Source organism: Chanodichthys erythropterus, chromosome 13, assembly GCF_024489055.1.
Source record: "Chanodichthys erythropterus isolate Z2021 chromosome 13, ASM2448905v1, whole genome shotgun sequence".
NCBI classification, from domain to species: Eukaryota; Metazoa; Chordata; class Actinopteri; order Cypriniformes; family Xenocyprididae; genus Chanodichthys; species Chanodichthys erythropterus.
This window is the reverse complement of record NC_090233.1, coordinates 26,313,965-26,336,972: the sequence shown is the minus strand read 5'-3', so window position 1 is coordinate 26,336,972 and position 23,008 is coordinate 26,313,965. Positions and strand designations below refer to the sequence as shown.

The 23,008-nt window shown below is 38.6% G+C and overlaps 3 protein-coding genes across 4 annotated transcripts; 2 read left to right on the top strand and 1 right to left on the bottom strand.

Annotated features, from left to right (window-relative positions):
• Window positions 1-801: 801 nt before the first annotated feature.
• ankra2 (ankyrin repeat, family A (RFXANK-like), 2) lies at window positions 802-7,635 on the top strand. Its single transcript, XM_067406361.1, has 9 exons — window positions 802-866; window positions 1,451-1,819; window positions 1,918-2,076; window positions 2,374-2,439; window positions 5,428-5,525; window positions 6,103-6,228; window positions 6,503-6,569; window positions 6,648-6,728; window positions 6,895-7,635. Exons 2-9 carry the CDS (start codon window positions 1,567-1,569, stop codon window positions 6,948-6,950), a joined length of 906 nt encoding a protein of 301 aa, XP_067262462.1. The 5' UTR covers window positions 802-866; window positions 1,451-1,566; the 3' UTR covers window positions 6,951-7,635.
• A 59-nt stretch (window positions 7,636-7,694) lies between these two features.
• Window positions 7,695-13,290, bottom strand: btf3 (basic transcription factor 3). 2 transcript variants are annotated; one of them, XM_067406362.1, is made up of 6 exons: window positions 13,205-13,290; window positions 12,356-12,424; window positions 12,128-12,241; window positions 11,821-12,022; window positions 9,895-9,951; window positions 7,695-8,073 (listed from the first exon to the last, which is right to left on the bottom strand). In XM_067406362.1, exons 2-6 carry the CDS (start codon window positions 12,422-12,424, stop codon window positions 8,027-8,029), a joined length of 489 nt encoding a protein of 162 aa, XP_067262463.1. In that variant the 5' UTR covers window positions 13,205-13,290; the 3' UTR covers window positions 7,695-8,026. The 2 variants fall into 2 exon arrangements, with proteins under 2 accessions (XP_067262463.1, XP_067262464.1); XM_067406363.1 differs by having other exon boundaries at window positions 13,142-13,269.
• Window positions 13,291-18,126: 4,836 nt separating this feature from the next.
• foxd1 (forkhead box D1) lies at window positions 18,127-19,864 on the top strand. Its single transcript, XM_067406360.1, has one exon. It carries the CDS (start codon window positions 18,690-18,692, stop codon window positions 19,722-19,724), a length of 1,035 nt encoding a protein of 344 aa, XP_067262461.1. The 5' UTR covers window positions 18,127-18,689; the 3' UTR covers window positions 19,725-19,864.
• The last annotated feature ends 3,144 nt before the right edge of the window (window positions 19,865-23,008 follow it).

Below are 23,008 nucleotides of genomic sequence, written 5' to 3'. Positions count from 1 at the left end.
GCACACATGCTCAAAAACATCACCGAAGATTCAAGATTTGCTTTCGACTCCAAACACATCACTATATGTTAGCACGCATGTAATCCAAACACACAAACAAATAAAATATTTGTATAAATAGAAAATGGGTAAACTATAGAACATATTCTTATCATGATGACAGTGAATAACCTTTTCACAATTTTGTTACAGTAACTGGACCATGAGTTTCTTATATGAAGGTCACACTGGAAATTTTAAATCACCCCTCATGTTTTATTTACTTTTCAAATGCCTTTTACCTATAGAATATATTATAATGGCTAATTTAGGTTATGCAGGTCAAATAATCTGCAATACAATGACTGCTATATATATATATATATATATATATATATATATATATATATATATATATATATATATATATATATATATATATATATATATATATATATATATATGCAAAGATAATCTTGATAAAATTGTTCACTTTCTTTCCTGAAAATCATTTTGGTTGGCATATTGCTCACAGTCACATGCCACTGTGAGCTCAAAAATGTGAAGGGAGCGTATGATATTAATAAAATCATTACAGCTCTTCAATTTGTCAAACTGACCTACAATTTTATACTGTTAGGCTACGATATGGGTGGAATTAAAAATAATAAACAATTTAAATATTTATTGTGTAAAATATAGCTGAGGAAACTTAGTGACAAATACGGTTACCATGGGTACAATGTATTTACAATATTTTATGCATTTAAACATCCATATGTCAGTGAACACATTTGACTCCACCCTCTCTGCCTTCGAAAAACTTTATTTACAACAGACCTCAAGAACAACCCGTCATTTCAAAACATACGATATTAATAACCTCGGTAGGTATTTATGATTGCATTATGTAATATAAACCAAGGTTTACATTTGCGATGAAATGTTGCATAAACGCGTACAGTTGTTGTATTTAAAGCTGAAATAATACGACAGTAGCCTTAGCCCGTTAATCCTGCATTAGAAATCAAGCTATGCTGCACAATGAACTAACCCGGTATGCTCTCTCATATTTCGTTTGCGTTTTAAAAGATGAAATGCACATGCTGGGTTTGTACAGTAAAGGTTTCACTTCCTCTTTACTGATAAACTGAGTATTTTTAAAGGTAGTTAGCTGGTTGGCTAACCTTGTTTTGGTCTCACTGACATTTAGCACGTTCATTTGTCGGGCATGTGAGATTATGTATTTTTGGCCAGGATTAAAGGACTTTTTCAAACATGCATGGTTAAAATTGAATGAAATCTGTTCTTATAATACCATCATAATAATCTTGATGATTCATAGACTCAAACTGAGGCACAAATGTCACCAACACGGTAGCCCTTTAAGTTTTGTTTACAATGTGGTCATATGAGTTACAGTTGATCATTCACATATTTCCATTAACGTAAATCTCTCTAAATATCCCAGGTACAAAAGCTTTATTTTGCATGGGACCCAAACATCATCCACTTACCATTTTATTTATGGAACAAGCTCAAGATCATTTGTAGCTTCTGTGGAATATAACAGTTCCTGTGCGGACAATGGCATCGGAGGAGATGGAAGGTTTGTGCCCTTTACCAGAGGTGGCGGGCATCAAGGTAGAGCCATCGGTCAGCATTGGCTCAGTGGAGGATGCCAACTCACAGAACACCATGGGCATAAAATTTATATTACCCAATCGCTTTGACATGAACGTATGCTCACGCTTCGTTAAGTCACTGAACGAGGAAGACAGTAAAAACATCCAGGACCAGGTGAACTCTGATCTGGAGGTGGCCTCTGTGTTATTTAAAGGTAAAGCAAATGCATGGAGGAAAATGACCACCTTTTTCGATGAATATTGTCAGGAAAGTCTTTAAGATGTCTTGTTTCTGTTTTTTCTCTCTCTACAGCGGAGTGTAATATCCAAACATCTCCCTCACCTGGTATTCAGGTTAGGCATGTGTACACGCCATCGACCACCAAACACTTCTCTCCAATAAAGCAGTCCACCACACTCACCAACAAACACCGTGGAAACGAGGTCTCATCCACACCGTTGCTTGTTCACTGTAAGGCTTCTCATTTCTTTTGGCAAAACTGTCCAATGATATTTGTCAATCTACTCCAGTGGTGTCCAATCCTGCTTCAGGAGAGCCACTGTCCTGTAGAGTTTAGCTCCAACCCCAATTAAACAACCCTGAACCGAGTCAATTGAGGTCTTCAAGATTACTACAATCTACCAGGCAGGTTAGTTGGAGGTATCTCTCTGCAGGACGTTGGCCCTCCAGGACCAGGACTGGACACCCCTGACCACTAAAACCATGACTATAACTTAATCTTCAACTTTATAATTTTCTCTTTTCTAGCATTGTCTATACATCAATTGGCAGCACAAGGAGAGATGGTGTTCCTAGCAAGTCGAATAGAACAAGGCAAGTTGGTTTGTAAACTTAATGTGAAGCAAAAGTGCAGTTTGCTCTTAAAGGTGCAATATGTAATATATTCTGTCCGCTAGAGGCCTATTCAAAACAAAGGCGCAGCTTGATGACGCCAAGTTTGAGCGCAGAATCTTGGGACATGTGGTCTCCACCTCACAGCCGGTGGAAATAATCGGAATAGGACTCGGGAAGGAATCATATTCATGGATGCTGTTATTAACGTTACTGTAGTATGAGGCAGAGCAGGACCGAGTGTTGTGGGAGTTGAATGAGGCTGCTGGAGCGATTGCGCAACACACACCTCAAGCAGTGGGACTTTTATTATGACGCAGTTGCCGGCACCGCTTCCGCTTTTCCGGTCATGAGTATGAGGTAACACAGCTCAGTTTATCTATTAGATACAGTTGTGGCTAGAATTATTAGCCCCTTTCATAAATATTATCAAAGATGACTCTAAAAATCATACCTTTCATTGAAGGAAAAGAATTGAAAGTGGGGGGAAAATAACATTAAGAAATAAATGTTTTTCTCCAAAACACGTTGCCCACAATTATTAGCACCCCTAGAATTTTTTATGAGTAAAATATCTCTGAAGTATATTCCCATTCATATTTAAAATTTTTTAGCTCACCAGGTGATCATGAACATGAAATTGTCCAGCCATGACTTCCTGTTCCACAGGAGAATAAACATGAGGAAACACAAAGGCCAAAATTCCTTAATCATTCATCACAATGAGAAAAAACAAAGAATATAGTTCTGATGTGCAGCAAAAGATCGTTGAGCTTCACAAAATAGAAAGTGGCTATAAGAAAAAAGAACACATTGAAAATCCCCATTTCCACTATCAGGGCAATACTTAAGAAGTTCCAATCAACTAAAGATGTTATAAATCTGCCTGGAAGAGGACGTGTGTCTAAATCATCCTAATGCGCGGTGAGGAGGAAAGTTTAAGTGGCCAAAGACTCTCCAAAGATCACATCTGGAGAATTGCAGAGATTAGTTGAGTCTTGAGTCTCAGAAAGCCTAAAAAAAATTATCAAAAGCACCTACATCCCCACAAATTGTTCAGGAGGGTTTCAGGAAAATTCCTCTGCTCTCATCCAGAAACGATCTCCAGCATATTCAGTTGTCAGACACAACTGGAACTTCACAACTGGACGAGCTTCTATGGTCAGATGAAACTAAAACAAGAGCTTCTTGGCAGCAAACCCACCAGATGGTTTTGGTGCACATATGGATAAAAAGTGCCCCATGCCCACGGTTAAATATACTGCTGGATCTTTAATGTTGTGGGCCTATTTTTCTGCTGGAGTTCCTGGACATCTTGTTCAGATACATGGTATCATGGATTCTATCAAATACCAATGGATAAAAAATCAAAACCTGACCGCTTCTGCTAGAAATCTTATAATGGGCTGTGGTTGGATCTTCCGTCGGGACAGTGATCCAAAACAAACATCAAAACCAGCACAAAAATTTGTCACTGAGCACAAAATGAAGCTTCTGACATGGCCATCCCAGTCCCCTGACCTGAACCCTAAAGAAAATGAGTGGAGTGAACTTAAGAGAAGCACCAACATGGAGCTGGAATCTGAAGGATCTGGAGAGATTCTGTATGAAGGAATGGTCTCTGATCTCTTCTCAGGTGTTCTCCAAACTCATCAGGCGTCATAGAAGAAGACTCGGAGCTGTTATCTTGGCAAAAGGAGGTTGCAAAAAGTATTGAACAAAAGGGTGCTAATAATTGTGGGCAACGTGTTTTGGAGAAAAACATTTATTTAATAATGTTATTTCCCCCCCACTTTCAATTCTTTTCCTCCAATGAAAGGTTCGATTTTTGCTAATTTTATAAATTAAAGATCAAAAGGATAAACAATGCAGATTTATTTTTAGAGTCATCTTTGATCATATTTATGAAGGGGTCTAATAATTCTGGCCACAACTGTACATTTGAGTGTGCTGAAAATGTTACTCTGTGAGTTCGCTCGGTGGCTGCTGTGAGACACTGTTGCACACTGAAGTAAGCTAGATCGATATTAGAACATCATATTAAATGATGGATGGCTTGTGTTGATAAATGGCATGCAATTAATTTTAAAACGTATTGTATGATGGAGAAAATGCTGTATTGATATAAATATATCAAAACAGTTGTTCCCTTCTCTATTAAAACATGTATATTAAAGCGTCTTTGGTGTTTCCATGGTTTCTACAAAATAAAAACCGGAAACCGAGGGTAACGCAGGTATGATGCAATTGACAGGTGACTTCTCACACGTCCCGGAGCCTTGGTTAAACTTGCAATTTTCTCACGATTTACAAATAGTTGCAAACATTTGGGATATTGTAAGTACTCAAGTGAATATAACACTGGCCTAGTGGTTTTTGGATATTTTACTGCAAAAATGCTACATATAGCACCTTTAAATACACTACTGTTCAAAAGTTTGGAGTCGTAAATGTTTTTGAAAGTTTATTACGCTCACCAAGATTGTGTTAATTTGATCAAAAATAGTAAAGCTGAAAATAATATCACAATGTCAATTTTAAAAAGTTTCAATTTTAACATGTAATTTATTCCTGTGACGGCAAAGCTGCCATTTTAGCAGCCATTACTCCAGATTTCAGTGTCAAATGATCCTTCAGAAATTATTCTAATATGCTGAAACGTTTATTATTATCAATATTGAAAACAATTGACCTGCTTACTTTTTTTCAGGGTTCTTTTGATGAATAGATAGTTCAAAAGAACAGCATTTATTTAGAATAAAAATCTTTTGCAACATTATAAATGTTTTTACTGTCACTTTTGTTCAATTCGACATCATGTCCTTGCTGAATAAAAGTATTAATTTACTTTCAAAAAATTCTAACACCAAACTTTTGAACAGTAGTGTAATTATTATCTCTTTGGTCAATTATCTAAAATTGTGATGAATGAGGAGCTGACACTTACCTTTCTTTTTCTCTTTAAATTAGAATCTGTGATAAACCTGCAGGATGAGGAGGGATTCACCCCACTGATGTGGGCAGCAGCCCATGGACAGATTGCTGTGGTGGAGTTCCTGTTACAGAGTGTGAGTGCAACATACTGTATTGTACTGTAACCTATACTGTACTGTAACATACCAATATTTGCATATGCTAGCCCATGTTCAAGCATTAGACAAGGGCAGCCAGTATTAACGTCTGGATCTGTGCACAGCTGAATCATCAGACTAGGTAAGCAAGCAAGAACAATAGCGAAAAATTTCGCGTGATTTAAAGGGGCCGCAGCCTGAATAGGTGCATAGTTAATGATGCCCCAAAATAGACAGTTAAAAAAATTAATTTAAAAAAATCTATGGGGTATTTTGAGCTGAAACTTCACAGACACATTCAGGGGACACCTTAGACTTATATTACATATTGTAAAAACTGGTTCTAGGGCACCTTTAACATTCCTATTCATGTCAGTGGCAAATGCTCGGCCGGTGCATGCTGCCATCTTTGCTTTTTGGGATCAGTGTTCCGGGAGCTTTGTTATTCTTTATTCTGTCTCCCCTCTTTCATTCTTTTGAAATTTTAGCTAAAAGACTCAGTAGGGCTAAGCTGTCTGACACACAAAGCTGAAGTCAAATTTAATGGCTGAATCTCACAGTCCTTTTCTTTCAGGGTGCAGATCCTCATCTCTTAGCCAAAGGGAGAGAGAGTGCACTGTCACTGGCCTGCAGTAAAGGGTACACAGATATTGTCAGAATGCTTATCGACTGTGGAGTTGACGTCAATGAGTATGATTGGGTAAGTGGTCACTTTGTTGATTTCTGTAAATTACAATCATGTGTCGGTGACTATAGTACAGTAAAGCCAAATATGCTGGTAGTTCAACAGCAATAAAAATGGATGTGACGGGTTTGTTGGGTGGGGGTCAAATAGTAAGAAACAAATAGTCAAATATTTTTCCTAGTATTGTTACATGGTGTGGATGTACTTCTTGCTATTACTTGAACTGTGAGTTGTAGTAGCCAAAATCAATGTTTAAGCAAATAATTGATTTGCGCTTATGTGTTTCCAGAATGGCGGTGCTCCATTACTTTATGCAGTGCATGGTAATCATGTTCGCTGTGTGGAAATCCTCTTAGGTAAAAAAGGCTTACTTTAAAATAATTTCATTTCACTGCAATGCAGTGTATTGAATATTACTTCTCATCACTGGATAGAGAGTGGATCTGACCCAACCATGGAGTCGGACTCTGGGTTCAACGCTATGGACATGGCTGTGGCGATGGGTCATAGAAATGGTAACTCTGACAAGATTACCATCAGTGTTAAAGTAATCCCATCAAATTTAGTTTTCTTAAGATATGACTGTTTAATGAAGCGGAGATCATTAAACTTGTACCTGTTTTGTGTTGGTCTTACTGTCTTAACTTGCATGTAATTGTAATTCTTCATGTTGTTTCCCAGTCCAACAGGTCTTGGAGGCTCATCTTCTGAAGCTTCTGCAAGGTATCAAAGAATAACCATGGCAAATACAAGAAGTGGAGTGAATATTTGAGTTTTACAAGCGTTCAGTATCTGTCTACTGATGAAGTGAATTGTCATTTTTGAATCCACATGCAAATGTACAGATCAACAAATCACAATTGCTGACATCAGAACTTGAGTTTTGAATTTACTAATATATATGTGTGTGTGTGGTTTTGTTTAGTAAATGTGATATTTTTTGTGTATTTTAGGTCACTGATCTTTGCCTATTTGTGATGTGTACTTGAAAAGCTATTTAACTTGCCATTTAATGCACAATTAAGCTGTTTCACATTAAACTTGACAGGTATTATGACTGCTGAACGTTCATAAAAAGTAGTAAATCTAAATCGGGTACTTGAGAATCAGTGTAGTTGAAAAGAACATGGTGCAAAATAGACTTAGGGCAACAGTTTACAGTGAGTTTTCCAAGTACTAATTCAACTGTCACTCTTGTTTTTGCTGTTGCAGCAAGATTTTGTTCAGGTTTTACTCTCTAGATTGCCGTTTTTAAGGCAAATTTTGTTCTACAAAACTGTAAATAAACCTTTACTTACACTAAAGGATGCATCCTATTTATGTCTGAAAAACATGTATTGTTTTACACTAGAAATGCACTGCATTTCCAACATGAGTTTGTCATTTTTTTTTTGTACTAATCCCTAAAGAATCATAATTGTGTTTGTTTACAGCATGGAGTGACCTCATCCCCAATTAAACGCAACAACAAAACCACAGTATTTAATAAGCTTTTTGTCAATAGCAAATGTTTATTTCCAGATGTTGATTCAGACAAGCTCCAAATGAGTGAGCCTCAGTAACAGGGAAGGTGGAGGCAAAGATGCCTCTTGGACCGCACAAGCAAACACACACTCATAAAACTGTGCATGAACTTGCGTGGTTCATTCAATCTCACACTCTCAGCATGGACACATGAGGGCCACAGCAGTGCACAAAAAAGATATAGGAGATTCAGGGATGCAATATATTTATAAAAGAAAAGGGGGTGGAAAAAAGTCCCACAAGTCTCCACTGAGACCAGAGATTTCAAACGCCCTTCCTTCCCATGACGTTAATTTGCCTCATTCTTTGAAGCCTCATCGAAATTCTCCACGAGATCTGCAAAGAGAGAAGACGTGGATTCAGTAAAACAATATCAGATCTACATGTAGGCAACTCAAAGGGTTTACAAAGACTTAACACTTGTAGGAAATACAGGATTTATGAAGAAGCATTTAATCAATGCGAGTGACGACTAAAGGTCAATTTATACAAGTCTCGAACCTACGCTGTAGCTACGTCATAGGTTGTGTGTAGCACACGTAGCCTGACGTGCACCTCTCCAAAAATGTAACACCACATCAATTCTACGCGGACCGCAAGTGTTGTGATTGGTCTACTAGAACCCCTCCCTAGGGTCAAAAACAATAAAATAAATCTGCGATAGCGTTTCCTAATGTGTTTCCGCTTGCGAAACAACTACCCTTTTTGATATTTAACAACTCAAGATGCAACAAAAGTCGCTGTCTGTTTGCCACCATCACTGCTGCTGCTTCAACAACATACACAACAAGTTGCTTCTTCGGCCTTTTTCCTTTATACTGTCATTGACAGACGCAGACAACGACACAAGTATTAATGAAAACCGAAGCGTAGCCTACGGAATAGAGGCTACAGTGTAGGTCTGACGCAGAAGTATAAATCAGCCTTAAGAGGCCATTTACACAACACCGTTTTCAACTAAAAACAAAACTTTTATTCGTTCATTTACATGACAGCAGCGTTTTGGGGGCCTGAAAATTTTTACTTTTTAAAACGGGTTTCAGAGTGCACATTTTTTAAAACAATACCATTATTGTCTCTGTGTAATCTACAAAAACAAATTTGTGAAAATGTATTCAGTCTAAAGGTGCATAGTTTTTCTTTACAAATTGACAACGCCAACTACTGGCCTGGTAGCATAATGCAGCGTTTTTAATTGTTTATGCGGATCCATGTGAACGGGTCATTTTGTCATCTGTACAAAGGAAAAACTTTTTTTTTTTTTTAGTACTTTGTCATCATGTAAATGTAACCTAAATCTCATACACTGAGTCTTTATAAACATGATCTGAAAAAGCAATTTCTCTGCCTTTCTCTCACTTGTGTGAGCTCGCGTGTGTAAGCGATTTCCATAGAGAACATAAACGAGCACTGGGAGACTGAGAAGTCCACAGCTGTAAAAATGAAACTGCAGAGGATCAAAGCAGGCTGCCTTTTAGGAGATGAAATCTGATAAATGGAATATCCACTTTTCTGCTCCGGGGCGTCAGAGTGGGAATCACTAACAGAAGGCTGGACTTTGATTGTTTTCAGAGGGGACAGAAAAGGTTGAATCTCAGTAATGGGCACAATGGCACAAGCTGTTAACCCTTTTTGTCATCGCACGGGTGAGCTAATTTTGCAGTATCGGAGATGTAATCATACTGTACATGTGCAAGACTTGAATTACGAACTGGAGTTTGCTCAGGAAGGAGAACTGGGGAATTGTAATGGCAACCGTATGTGTTCGCCCCCCTCTCTTTAAAAAGAAAAGCAAACTGAGCTTTCAGTGCTCATAAACAATAGAGGAGATTTTAAACACTTGTATATGTTGACAATGTAACAGCCTAGACAACCTGCTGAAACCCTCCTTTTTTGGACATTTGCACAACACAAGCAACTATGCTGCTCTAACGTAAGCAAGCGTGCTATGCTTACATTACCACACGCAAAGAAACCCATATGATAATGATTGTGGAGCTCAAGCTAGGAGGCATATAAAATACTCAAGGAATAATAGGAAATGTAAGCAAAATAAACTTATGGTTAATGCATGTTGCAAAACTTAAGATATGGTAAAAGCTGAATTTTTGTCTTAATTTTGAAGGGGGGGGGGGGGGTTCAGAGCAACATACTGACCTGGAACTTCGTCGTCATCTTCCTCTCCACCAGCTACCGGTGCCTTTCCATCACCAGCTGAAACAAAAGGGAGAAAAAATTTAAAATAATGTTCAAACATTCCCCACTTTAAACAACACACTGTTAGTAGGACGTTAGAGCACTCAACTGCAATACTGTCAAGAGACTATGTGTGTGTCTCAATCAGTTCCCTAGCTCCCGAGCTCGTGAATCAGTATATCGTGTACACGAATTCAGGCACTGGTAAGGACAGTAAAAGATGCTGGTTCACTACACATTGGGACACTTATGACTATTTCCGGTGACGTGACAACGTGCTCATTGTACAACATCACTACTGGTATTTATGAACAACAACAGAGCTGATATTTTCTGACATTACTTGTAATGTTATTTAAAGTACATTATGATTAATTATTTGCTTGTTACATATATGTGCAACATTTCAGCCGTGAATAAATTATAAATGTTAGCTAGATTATGTTCATTACCTGTCTAGCGATGTATGTTTATGCTGAAATATAATAAAATAACGGTTTGTATTTTTAAACATCTATCGCGTATCGTTGTGTTTAGTGAGTTGGCTCACGTGATTCAAGTTTCGCGCTTCAGAACTTCCGTTAAGGGAGCATAGTGAGCATCGTTGCTCCCTGGTTTTCACTGTGCATTGTGGGACTTTTCAGGGAGCGAACGTTTCAGTGCCCTGAAAGGATTCTGCGATTGAGACAGCCCTTAAAATGGCCGACTCCCTGGACAGTGCCCTGACTACTGAACTAGGGAGCTGATTGAGACACAGGGGAAAAAATATCTTCCATTAATAGAATGGCTAAACATGCATATATTATAGGATGCATCAGCTCAGATGTACAATAAGCCCTAATAGCAAGAGCACTTCTATTAATTAACAGAATTAAAAGCCTTCAGACATACATTAGCCCAAATATTAAAGGGGGGGGGGGGGGTCATGTACTAGAATAATAAGTATTTTAGTCTTCCTTTAGACCAAGGTTGTCCAAACTGGGGTTTGAGTTAAAAGGTTAGTTACCCCAAAAATGAAATTTCTGTCATTAAATACTCACCCTCATGTTGTTCTAAACCCATAAGACCCTTGTTCATCTTCGGAAGAAATTATGATTGTTAAAAAAGTCGACGTGACTGCAATGGTTCAATCTTAATTTTATGTAGCGGCGAGAATACTTTTTGTGCGCAAAAAACAAAACAAAAATAACTTTATTCAACAATATCTTGCGTTGCATGTGTCTTGCTGCTCATGTGAACAGCCTCTGCCAATACTGAGCCTGTGTTCTGGTGTAAACAGTGTATGAGAATGACAAGAGAGGATATTGTTGAATAAAGTTGTAATTTTTGTTTTGTTTTCGCACACAAAAAGTATTCTCGTCGCTTCAGAAAATTAAGGTTGAACCACTGTAGTCACATCGACTGTTTTAACGATGTCTTTAGTAGCTTTCTGGGCCATGAAAGTGGTGGTTAAATTGCTATCCATGGACAAGTCTTATACCTCTCGGATTGCATCAATATCAAAATCTTAATTTGTGTTCAGAAGATGAACGAAGGTCTTACGGGTGTGGAATGACATGCGAGTGAGTAATAAATGACAATTATCATTTTTGAGTGAACTAGCCCTTTAAAAGTTATTAAGGGTATTATTGCTTTAGACATTCAGTCAAGGCTTAAATAACCAACTAAAAGTCTATTTTAAAGTATACTCTCTAGGAACAGACCAGCAGCAATGACACACCCCTCCCCCAAAAATGCGCTTACACCTGTTAGCAACACACACCACTTTGTGGGGTTAGTTAGTGGTTCACTATACTGCTATTTGCATAAATTGAAAAAAAAAACAATGAAATGTGACACACTGCCTCTAACTTGTGCAATCTGACCCATTTAGAGATCTGAACACACCTTGTTTGGGCAGGGCCTCTGCAAGTCTGCGCAGACTGGTAAGGCTGTCAGCGCCCAACTGGTTAAGGATAGAGGGCAGCATCTCTGTCAGCTGCTTGGTCTCGGCATGGCCTGTGATGGTGAAGGTATTGGCTGCCAGTGAGGCCTGCACTTTGGGATTGTTGAAGTGGATCACCGTGCCCTGGTTTGTGAACATGTTCACCTGCAAAGAAACAGACAGTTGAAAGATCAAAGCATTTGCGCACATAGAAAGATTTCAAATTTCAACTGTAAATATAGACTTGTCTCCAGTCGAGCCAAACCTTACCTCCTCAATGCCAGAGATGTTATTTACTCCCAATTTCTTTAAGGAGAACTGGAGTTTTTTGTCATCAGCAGTAGCCGTTCTGTGGACCACCTTCTTCTTTCTGCGAGCAGTGCCCTATCAAAACAAAACACCATCAATATGTGAGGAAATACTCTTATTTGTCCTGATATTTATGCAGTAAATATACATTAACTAGGTCTCGATGTTTGCTTGTTTATCAGCCCTTACCTTTCCACCGATGCGGACTTGTGCCTGCAACTTGGCTAATTTCTCCTGGTTCATTATCGTTTCTTTCATCTGTAAGACAGAAGGGTGTCAATGATATTGTGGAGTGCGGAACGAAGTTACAGCAAAATGAGTTGCAGGGGTGCGGCCTGAATGACACATTCAGCGGACAAACTTCTCTTTAACCCGCAAAACTTCAACACACACACACGCAGCCATTACTAAAACGTCCCAATTAAGTTCTTGCTCGATTTCAAACACATTGAACAAATCAGAAAACGAGTATTTTATTGGAGGAGCAGCGGCTAGTAAAGAGCAAAAGATCGGAGCTGGCTGTCAGGCCTGTTGAGCAAGAGCGACCGCTTAACTAAAGCAGTAAAAGTCAGGTAACGTTAGTTGTTACACCCGCACAATAACACTTCCAGACGCATATTACTCTGCAGCCCTTCAAAGTCTTAAACACAAAACTCTGAAGAAACAGATGTTCTTAGTACACAAAGAAAAACGTTAGCCAATTTATTAGACAACGACGGAAAAGTCGTAACAAATAAAAACGATATCAGCATTCTGTCTGTAAATATAGCTATAAAACACATTAGATAAATGTGTCGCGTGCGGAGAATCTTTGAGTTTGTTTCCAGTGCGCTAGCAGCAGTGCTATTATCACGCGCTCTCAGGCCTGGGTCTCCTCCGGCAGGGCCGAATCTCACCCGAACCAATTCAGGCATCTTTCCGCGGGTGATTCTCACTAAACAGCAGCCGCTTTTGGTAAATAAGGTACTTATTTACCTTGTGCCTCGGAACCAGGAGTGGTTGTGCAGGAAATAGAGTATTTTAGAGCTCCTCACTGACCTGCACGCTAGCAGCAAACACACGCGGAGAGCAAGATGGAAGCGAGAGAGGAAGACGGATGTGACGACAGGGCTGAAATGCGACGCAGTGGGCTGGATCTGGATCAGAAACCATGCCTGCCTGCTCTGCACTCTGGGCCAAGAATAGAGTTCGGTCAGCATTGTCGGCTGTCTTCTGTGGGATGTCAATGTAACGTTGTAAGTTAAATGTGAGTTTAAATTACACGATATCATCTAGAAATTATGTCGTCCCAGTACGTGAACACTAAGATCCTGCCCTCAAAAATGGTGTGCTTCATGTTTAATAACTTTGTCGAGTTTTATGTTGACTTGATATGCAATCTCAAATCAAATCAATATGCAGTTTTATAAGCATTAATAACATAGTAGTCTAGCCTATTTAAAATGGCACTGCTTTGTGGGAAAACGTCCATTAAAGTGTATTTAGGGGCTTAGCCATCATTTCAGAAGTGAGGAGGCAGAAATGTTGGGTGCAATACCAGTTTTTAACTTACTTTTGTCTTATTGACAGAATTTATTCATTTTTAATAAGAAATAAAATACATTGCTGAACAATAACCAATATCTAATATTTTCCTCTATATTTGTATTATGATTGGTTTATGTACTACAAACACTTGTGCATTAAGTCCTCATGGATTTTATACAAATTATATCAATGTGAAAAAAAAAAAACACAATAAGACAGAAAATACAGTAACCTATCAAAAGTTTGGAAACATTACAATTGTAATTGTACAGTTGTAATAGGCTATGTAACTATGTTTCTCCTGCTCACCAAGGATGGATTTATTTAATCAAAAAAATGCAGTAATAACAGTAATATTGTGAAATAGTATTACAAAGTTTAAAATTTTTCAGCATTACTCCAGTCTTCAGTGTCACATGATCCTTCAGAAATCATTCTAATATGATGATTTGGTGCTCAAGAAACATTTCTGATGATTATTAAATGTTGAAAACGGTTGTGCTACTTCATATCTTTGTGGAAACCATGATACCATTCAAACATTTGTGATAAGATTACAAAATAAAAAAAAGAGAGATTAATAGTTTTATACATTAAGGATGCATTAAATTTATCAAAGTGACAGTGACAATAAATGCAAATAAATGAAAAAAATCTAGAAAAAAATTGTATCATGGTTTCCACAAGCAAATCTGCATATTAGGATGATTTCTGAAGGATCATGTGAGTAATTATGCTGAAAATTTAAAGTATACACTGAAAACAGCTCTTTCAATTTGTAATAATATTTCGCAATATTACTGTTTTTTATTGTAGCCTATTTTTGATTAAATAAATGCAGCTCTAGGCGAGCATAAAAGACTTCTTTCAAAAACATTAAGAAGGTTGTCAATTAGCACTGCATTATTCATTCATATTTACACACATAAACCATATCTTGTCGCAATCGTGTGTTTGTCTTCACATTTCATCAGTCAATGCGTTTCTGCATTTTCAGCTGCTGCTACAGCATCTGATCATCTGATCTTTGGCTGAATTACTTCTACGAAACCATTTTGGACTCTCTTTGAGAGAGCGCCCTCCGGCTTCCAGTATGAATGAAACATGTATTACACGAGAGTTAGCGCTCCATAATGTTTAGATCGCCTCATTTTAATTAAGAATAAAAGGACATGACATGGTCATGACATGCAAAAAGTGTGAGGGACATGTCCCCCCGTCCCCCGCGTATTCTACGCCCATGTTTATAGCTATGGAACAATATAATCTGTACACAGCAGTGTATTCTGCTGCATATAACAAACAATAAACAAACAAAAAATGTAGTTGAATAAATAAATGTATGAAAATGTGAACTGATATGAGAATAAATAAATTCACGTTCCATGAAATTATAAAATCTGGATTTGCACATGAAATCCGCAGAGAATAATTTACTCGTGTTAGGCACGAGGTAGAATCGCTGAGCTGTTTCCAGAAAATAATTTGTTTTTTTCTAGAAAATAAACTGTACAAATAAGCGTTCGACAATAGCCTATTTCGAAATGGGCTACTCGCTAGATTATATGGTATAATAGGCTGTCAGATAACTATACACTTCATTATTTAGTGAGCAGCAGAATTTTATTGAAATGCACACGTTTTATGCCGTGCAAGTGAAATTAATTGTAGAGCACGTGCGAATCCCTGCAGATAGGTTCCATTCTTATTATATTCATGGGACTTGTCACCCAGAGCAACCGTGGCAAGGAAGCGCTTTCATGGTGGCACGGAAAGCGCCTGCTCACCCCTCCGGGACTTTAGAAACACTTTAGATGTGGTTTAACCACACATACAAGCCCTGACCCATGCAGCTCACGGCGCCCCGGTTCTCAAAACTCTATTTCATTCACTCGCACGCGCAGAATAATTAAGCCACAGCCAATAGGAACAGCACTGCCAGTTATTGTGATGCCCTGATCTGGAATTGTGCTCTTCCCAAATAAATAGGCAACACTTAACCGATGATAAAGTGTTAATTTTTAAACAATGGCTGTATATTAAAAAATAATAAATAGCCTAAATAGATTTTTTTTCGAACCCAGTGAATTAAAAAAAATAGTTCCACACCAGAGCTCGTATAGTTTTAGGGTTAATAGCCTAATGTCCTGGTGAAAGTTTATTTTGCCGCACAGCACGTTTTATGACAGATCTTCAAAATTTCATTTGTATGGCTTCTTTGAAATCATGCAGAAATATGCAGCAACGATGAAGCAGCTATAATGTTGGCAAAATGTACTGCTTTTGTCTCTGATGTAGCCTAGCTAAACAGCATATTTTTAAAAGTCAATACTCCCACTATAGTTTTGGTTTCACAGCTTATGATTGCCTTTTGACTTAACCCACAAAGAACATGCTTTTCTATAGGCTACTATAATTAATGTTTAGCTAACTATTAAATCTGTATTAGCCTATTATGGTAGCATCGTTATATAGCAGTTTCAGTCCCTATCAATATATTTTTTTCTACATCCAGCCAAACTTGTATAAAAAAAAAAAATAAAAAAAAAATGGACCAGCCCTAATAATTAAAGACTGATGTTTTTATTAGAGAAGCTTTGATTCCGAAAATTATTTTAATGGTGAATATGTATTTTATTATATGATTGAGTTATGAAACGAACCTTAAATTAATTTCAATTGATTTTAGCAATCCAGACTTGCTTGCAAAATAACATTTTTAAGTATTTATAAAATAATAATCTCGTGGAACCGAAGCAGAAACGCTTAGATAACATTTAGATAAACAAAACAGATATAAGGATTTATAACTACGCTATGATCTGAACTGCCGCGAGATGGCGCTCGCACTGCCCTTAATAACTGCTGGCTGAAATAAATATATGTTAAATACACAAGCCTGACCACATGAGTTACCATAAAACGGCCATCAAACTGGACCAGATGTTTTTGCAATCATACAAAAATACCCCTTATACCCACTGCATCCTCCAGAACCAACATGAAACTGTAATAAAGAAGGAAAAGATAATTCATTTTGAGGAGTTTGTAAAGACCTTCATTTTATGTCGGGTACATGAGTTTCTATGGGTCAGCGTTGTGTGTCTTTTGGACAAGTGTTTTCATCACTCCTAACCACAAGTTGTTTTAGTAGCCAACTTTATATAAAATTGTTCTGTTTTTCTTTCTTTCTTTTTTTTTTCTAAATTGACAGAGCGAGCTTCATAACTGAGTATTGTTTATTTTCTGTTTGTTCAGTCCTACTAAATTATTAGTAGGCCTAAACTAAATTATTACTAAAAGCGTTTATGATTGTTATTATTATTATTATTATTATTACAGTAATAATAATAATAAAAATTGAGTGAAGATATTATGACGTGAGTGTATACATTTATTATATCTGATAATTGTTTTAGGCTATTAAAACAAATAATTAACAAATGAATGAAAATGTTGCAAAACAATACGCCTTTTAAATATTTTAATGCAGTGTGTGTGAGTGCTTTGTTAACCACAACAAATAGGCTTCACACTTGATAGACTTTCTAGGCCTATTTAATATTCAGCTATCGAGAGTATAGCATTCGGCTTTATAGGCTCACTGTAAAAACAAACGTGGGAAAGAAAACAAAAAGACAGACACAGTCCTTGAAAGGAAAAAAATAACAAACTGTTCAGCTGAATGTTTTTTTTTAGTTTTAGTTTTAGTTTTTACAAAGGGATTTTTTGTTAATTCCGCGTGTAATAATTTAATTTTAATCCTGAGCCGTGGATAGCCTACTATACTACTTCTTGTTTATTTATTTTTTTGTTTTTATTTTTTTCCAAGCAGCATTAACCTTTTCATTAACTTTTTAATTCTTTATATATTGTCATGTAGCCTATTGGGTTTCGATTTAGGCCTGTTTTCAGTTGAACGCATATCATTATGGAAGCACTGTGTCACTGTTAAAGGATACACTCAGGCTTCTTTTTTACCTTATATTGTGTAAAATCGTGACATTTCAGAAGCGTCCAATACTCACAAATATACTCATTTAACATTTAAAAAATAGGGGGAAATAAGGGGCTCTTGCCCGACCTGATACCAATTACTAAAATTAATTATGAATATGACAATGCTGGCCTCTCGGGATAGGGCACATGCGCATGTGCCCTGCTTTTTCGCGAGCTAGAATGCTCTTTCGTGATCCGCGTGACTGATGCGAGTTAACAGCTGACTTTTTTTCCATTACCAATGGCTCGCGGATGATCTAGTGCACTCCCCTGTCACGCAAACTGCGATGCGTAGTGAGGCAGACATGGAACCGGGTGAATGTTTCTGAAATCATCAACAATTCCGTTATGTCCACAATAAACGTCATGCTCTGCACCTGAACAGATATAGTAAAAAAAAATAAAAATAAAAATAAAACATTTATTATGGGGTTCATAGGCTGTTACGAGAAATATAACAATAGCAGGGAGGGTCCTACCATAAACGATGTGCTTAGTTCGCTGAGCTTCTTACATCTTCGAGTCATTATAGGCTATTAAAGAAGACTGTAGCATTTCACCCAGGAAAATCCCACCAAACCAGTGGAATAAGCGGCGGTGCCCGCTAAAGATAGAACCTCGCCGTTCTTTAGATTATTTTCAAAGACTGATATTTTTTTGTCTCTTCAATAGCAGCGCTGACGCTTTGTTGTCATGTGATCAGCGAGCTGGTATAAAGCGCAAGGAAAGGTCCGCCCTCTTTGGAATCCTGGTCTGGCCTTTAGGAGGGTCTCCCCAGACAGAATAAACGTGTGGATGTGGGCATCTGGGCGACCTCTTGATTCCGTGCCGACAGTAATCCATTAAAAGCCTATGGCACTGGTGACACACTGGCACGTCCTCTCCGCATCTGTTCGGCGCGTCTTATGAGTTCTCTCGATTCGAGAGCGCAGGTAACACGCAGGCTCAGCACGCCCAGCGCTTTTCCGCCGTAGCCCATCAGGGACCCGAGAGAGCCATGACTTTGAGCTCCGAGATGTCGGATGCGTCTGTGCTCTCGGAGGAGACCGACATCGACGTGGTTGGGGAGGGAGATGATGGTGACGGCCACACGCGCTCCTACGTTGACGAGGTGGCTCAGATGCACGACGAGATCCTGCTCAGCGGTTCGCCGCCTTGTGTGGATGCCTCCGCCGCACGGGACCCCTACAAGCCAGCAAGTAAAAACACCCTGGTGAAGCCCCCATACTCCTACATCGCACTCATTACCATGGCAATCCTCCAGAGTCCCAAGAAGCGCCTGACGCTCAGCGAGATCTGTGACTTCATCAGCAACAGATTTCCGTACTACCGGGAAAAGTTCCCAGCTTGGCAGAACTCTATCCGGCACAACCTGTCCTTAAACGACTGCTTCGTCAAGATTCCACGGGAGCCTGGGAACCCCGGTAAAGGCAACTACTGGACACTTGACCCAGAGTCCGCCGACATGTTTGATAACGGGAGCTTTCTACGCCGCCGGAAACGCTTTAAGCGCCAGCAGGCACCTGAACTTCTCCGCGAGCACGGAGGCTTTCTCCCCGCGGCCGCTGCGTACGGCTACGGACCTTACGGTTGTGGATACGGTCTGCAACTTCAGTCTTATCATGCGCATTCTGCGCTCCTCGCTTTTCAGCAGCAGCAGCAGCAGGCGCCCCCGTCCCGGCATCCTCACACCGGAACTCTCATCCCCGCGCCTTCCCTCATGCCAACCACAACGGAGCTCACCCGTTCCCGCTTCTATCCTCCTCTTAGCCCCGGGCTTTCTTCCCCCTTACAGACTGCGGCAAAGTCCCCGGTTCACCGTTCACCCTTCTCCATAGACAGCATTATCGGGAGCTCTTTAAGCCCTACGCACTCGCATTGTGCCTCACGGACTTCCCCGGTGGTCCCGGTGCTGCCGCCGACCCTCGCATCTCAGCACTCCCCAAGCCAACTACCGGGAGTCTTGCACGGACCGACGTCTTTACACGAAACCTACGCGAACCGGATTGTGACTGGCACTAGCGGCTGTTAATTTGTTTAAACTAAACGTCACATTTTAAAGCGATACACTCCTGTGCTTAAGGTAGGATTATTTTTGTATTGTTTTGTTTCACACAGCTGAATGGTGAACATTAACACGTTCGTGCCTATATTCAAGCTGTGAAATATAAAATATATATTTATGTTAACATTTTAGTTCAATCTAATTTTCGCCCCCACGAACTTTTCGTTGTCAGTGTGATTGTGGTAATCACTGCATAGGGCGTCTCAGGACAACATTTTTAACAGGCTATAAAATAAATTGTCAGATGTCTACAATGATATATTTTGTGTGAAAACACAGATGTTTTCTAGTTTGGCAAATTGATTTTATTATTTGTACTTTGTAATGAAAATTCACAATGGTGAAAATCGAGCATTTTTATACAACGTGTACTTCTCAGTAGCCTAATAAACAATGTACATTCTTTGGTACTGTATATTCGGAGTGTGCTATTTTTTACACGGTGTTTTTCATTGATAATAAATATTGTTTTGCAAAATAAGTTGGAGTGGAAATTACCTCATTGATAGTTTCAATAGCTTTAATTGTGCTAATAGGATATCACTCTTACATCCTGCCTCTGAAACCAGGTGTTCACATGGTCTTGATCCTTTAAAGTAGCCCTGGAAATAAATACAACAAGCACAGGATTAATAAATAAAAATGCATAGCTACTTCTAACAATTCTAACCACTGAAAAAAAAAAAAAAAAAGACATTTATTAATGGAATATAGTAGCCTAATATATAAATAAAAACAAGAAGGTCAGTTACGACAAAATTAACAGCATAAAAAAATATATTTATATAATATTATTGCTGCTACTACTAATATTTTTTATTAATAAAGAAGGGGCTGTTTTTTCTATTCATGAAGGTCATTGATCGCAGTTTTTTGCTGGTGCAGCATTTGATGGCGTCATGCATTGCTTGAGGAAAAACACTTAAGAGCAAAACACACACACACACACACGCAGAGAGAGAGAGAAGCGAGATAGTGAAGGACCAGTTGAACCTTAATGTTAAGTTTTGAAATGACAAGCAGCATATTTTGTCTCAGCCATATGACGAGATAAACATGGTTATAGAAGACTTTTACTCCAGGATTACTGTTCCAGGATGCGTTTTGGAAAACAAAAATGGTAGTCTGGCTGTCCAGTTCAGCTGAGGCCTCTGACAGAATGGTTGTGGTCACCTTTTTTTCTTTTCAGAATACAAACTGTTTCAGTGCTCCGAGACTATGTATTTTTGTTGCTAATTTTTCAGTGTTCATGTTTCTAATTCAAACACTGTAAATTTGAAGGTCAAGAAAGTGATGTGCTTGATTAAAAGATGACATATTATTATTATTAGTCACTTTGACATCATGTTTTGAGGAAAGGCTAAACAGCCCAGATAGGCCCAAATATAGGCAGCAAAAATGTAGACTTAAAACTAAAATTTAAAAATATTAGCAGTCTGAATAAATATTTCTGCCTGATATGAAACGAAATGCCTCATAACGAGGTTCTAAAATGACACAAAAATATGTACTTTTCTTTTCATTCAGACTATCTTTGAGGTGTTGTTCTTTATATTCGTATTAGTTAAACTGTATCAACTAGGCTAAATCTGCATATAGACTGACATTCAAAGGTAGGCTTATGTAGGGCCTATTTTTAAGAAGATAATGTGATTTTTCTCATCCCGTATTTCCAAAATTCTTGTTGTATTCACTTCTCGCTAACAGACAACAGAAGCGGCGATGTCGGTTCCTCATGATCTAAATATCGCTATATGCTGTTTCCCACATTTATCTCCGTAATTGCTACTCAGCGACAGCACAGTGTCACTGGGGTGAGAAACGTGATGTTTCCCTGCCCTTAGGTCGATGATAATCGGCGTGATCTGATCCAGCTGGCCCTGTCCATGGGAGTACACTGCTCTAACACTTTTTCTTTTTGTCATCTGCTGTCATTTGTAAGGACCGGTATTCCATTTACACAGTGGGTCAGAGATAGTAAAAGAAATCGGTCAGTAGTGCATATGTGTATGGAGAAGCCGACGCTAGTTCGCTGAACTTCAGCAAATGCCACAGCCATCATAATTAACTGCTGTTGGGATGCTTACTACGGGATAATGGTCTATAATTATGGATAAACTTCTTCAAAGGGACGACAATTAAGACCACAATAGAAAATGTTTGAGACCAACCCAGTTGAAAAATATTTCAGGCAATCAAAGTGCACCACGGACGCGGGTTAAAATGAGCCATGGACATAAATAAAATCAAATCAAATGACTTATTTCTAAACTGTATGTATGTGTTTGTTTTGTGACGCTAATGGAGATCTGGAGTAGCCTATCTAGAGTGCACACAGAGGAAACAGGGGCATATAGTTCAGTAGGCCAATGGAGCAGGAAACGCGCGCACGCTTACGTGCACACAAATAGTGTAGTGCCACTATGATGTAACCATGCTACTATTGGCTGGGGATAAACGGGATAGAGGTAAATACGCTCTCTTTTTTGTCTTTTTTTTACCTCCAATTTTTTTATTTATTTGTTTAATTCATTTTAGCATACAACTTGTGTCATGGAAGAAATAGTCTACTTGAAAAGGCATATTCTAAAACAATATAATTGTCTATTTTGGGTTAAATATTCCACAGTAAAAATTATTAGAAAGGCCGAAAGCAAATGTAAATGGTTATTAAATGAACGCTTATGTAACATCACTCTTCTCCCACTATATTTGGGCTGCTTTGGAGAGATCCAAAAAGCAGTCCAAAAATATTTATATTGCGCATCGTACATCCTTTAGCTTGTGCAAAGTCAAGGACTGTTCGCGTGCTAAACTCTACTATAGTGTTTTAATCTTGCCCAACGCCAGGTTCATACATTATAGATGGTTAGCCTATGCGAGCGTCCTTGTGTTGGATGTGTGGGCAGAATGTTAGCAGGCAAGCTAAAAGGATACTAGCTATTCCGAGAACTCACCCGGCCAATTGAAAATCCAGGCTTTAAGACACTAATTCAAATAAGCTAATTAATTCCAAGAGTTGGTAGCTGTTGTATAATATATATTTAAAGTAATAATCATTGACCTTCAGCCTCCACGAGGCGCCTATTGCACACACACAAACCACCCGACATGAGCGATGGAGGAGGGCGAGATATAAGAAGAAGCACCTCATCTCTTAATTCCACCTGTCCTCGTTTGTCCTCGTTTGTCCTCGGCGATAAAGAGATTCAGTAATCAGTAACGCAGAGACAAAATCACAAAAGAAGAAG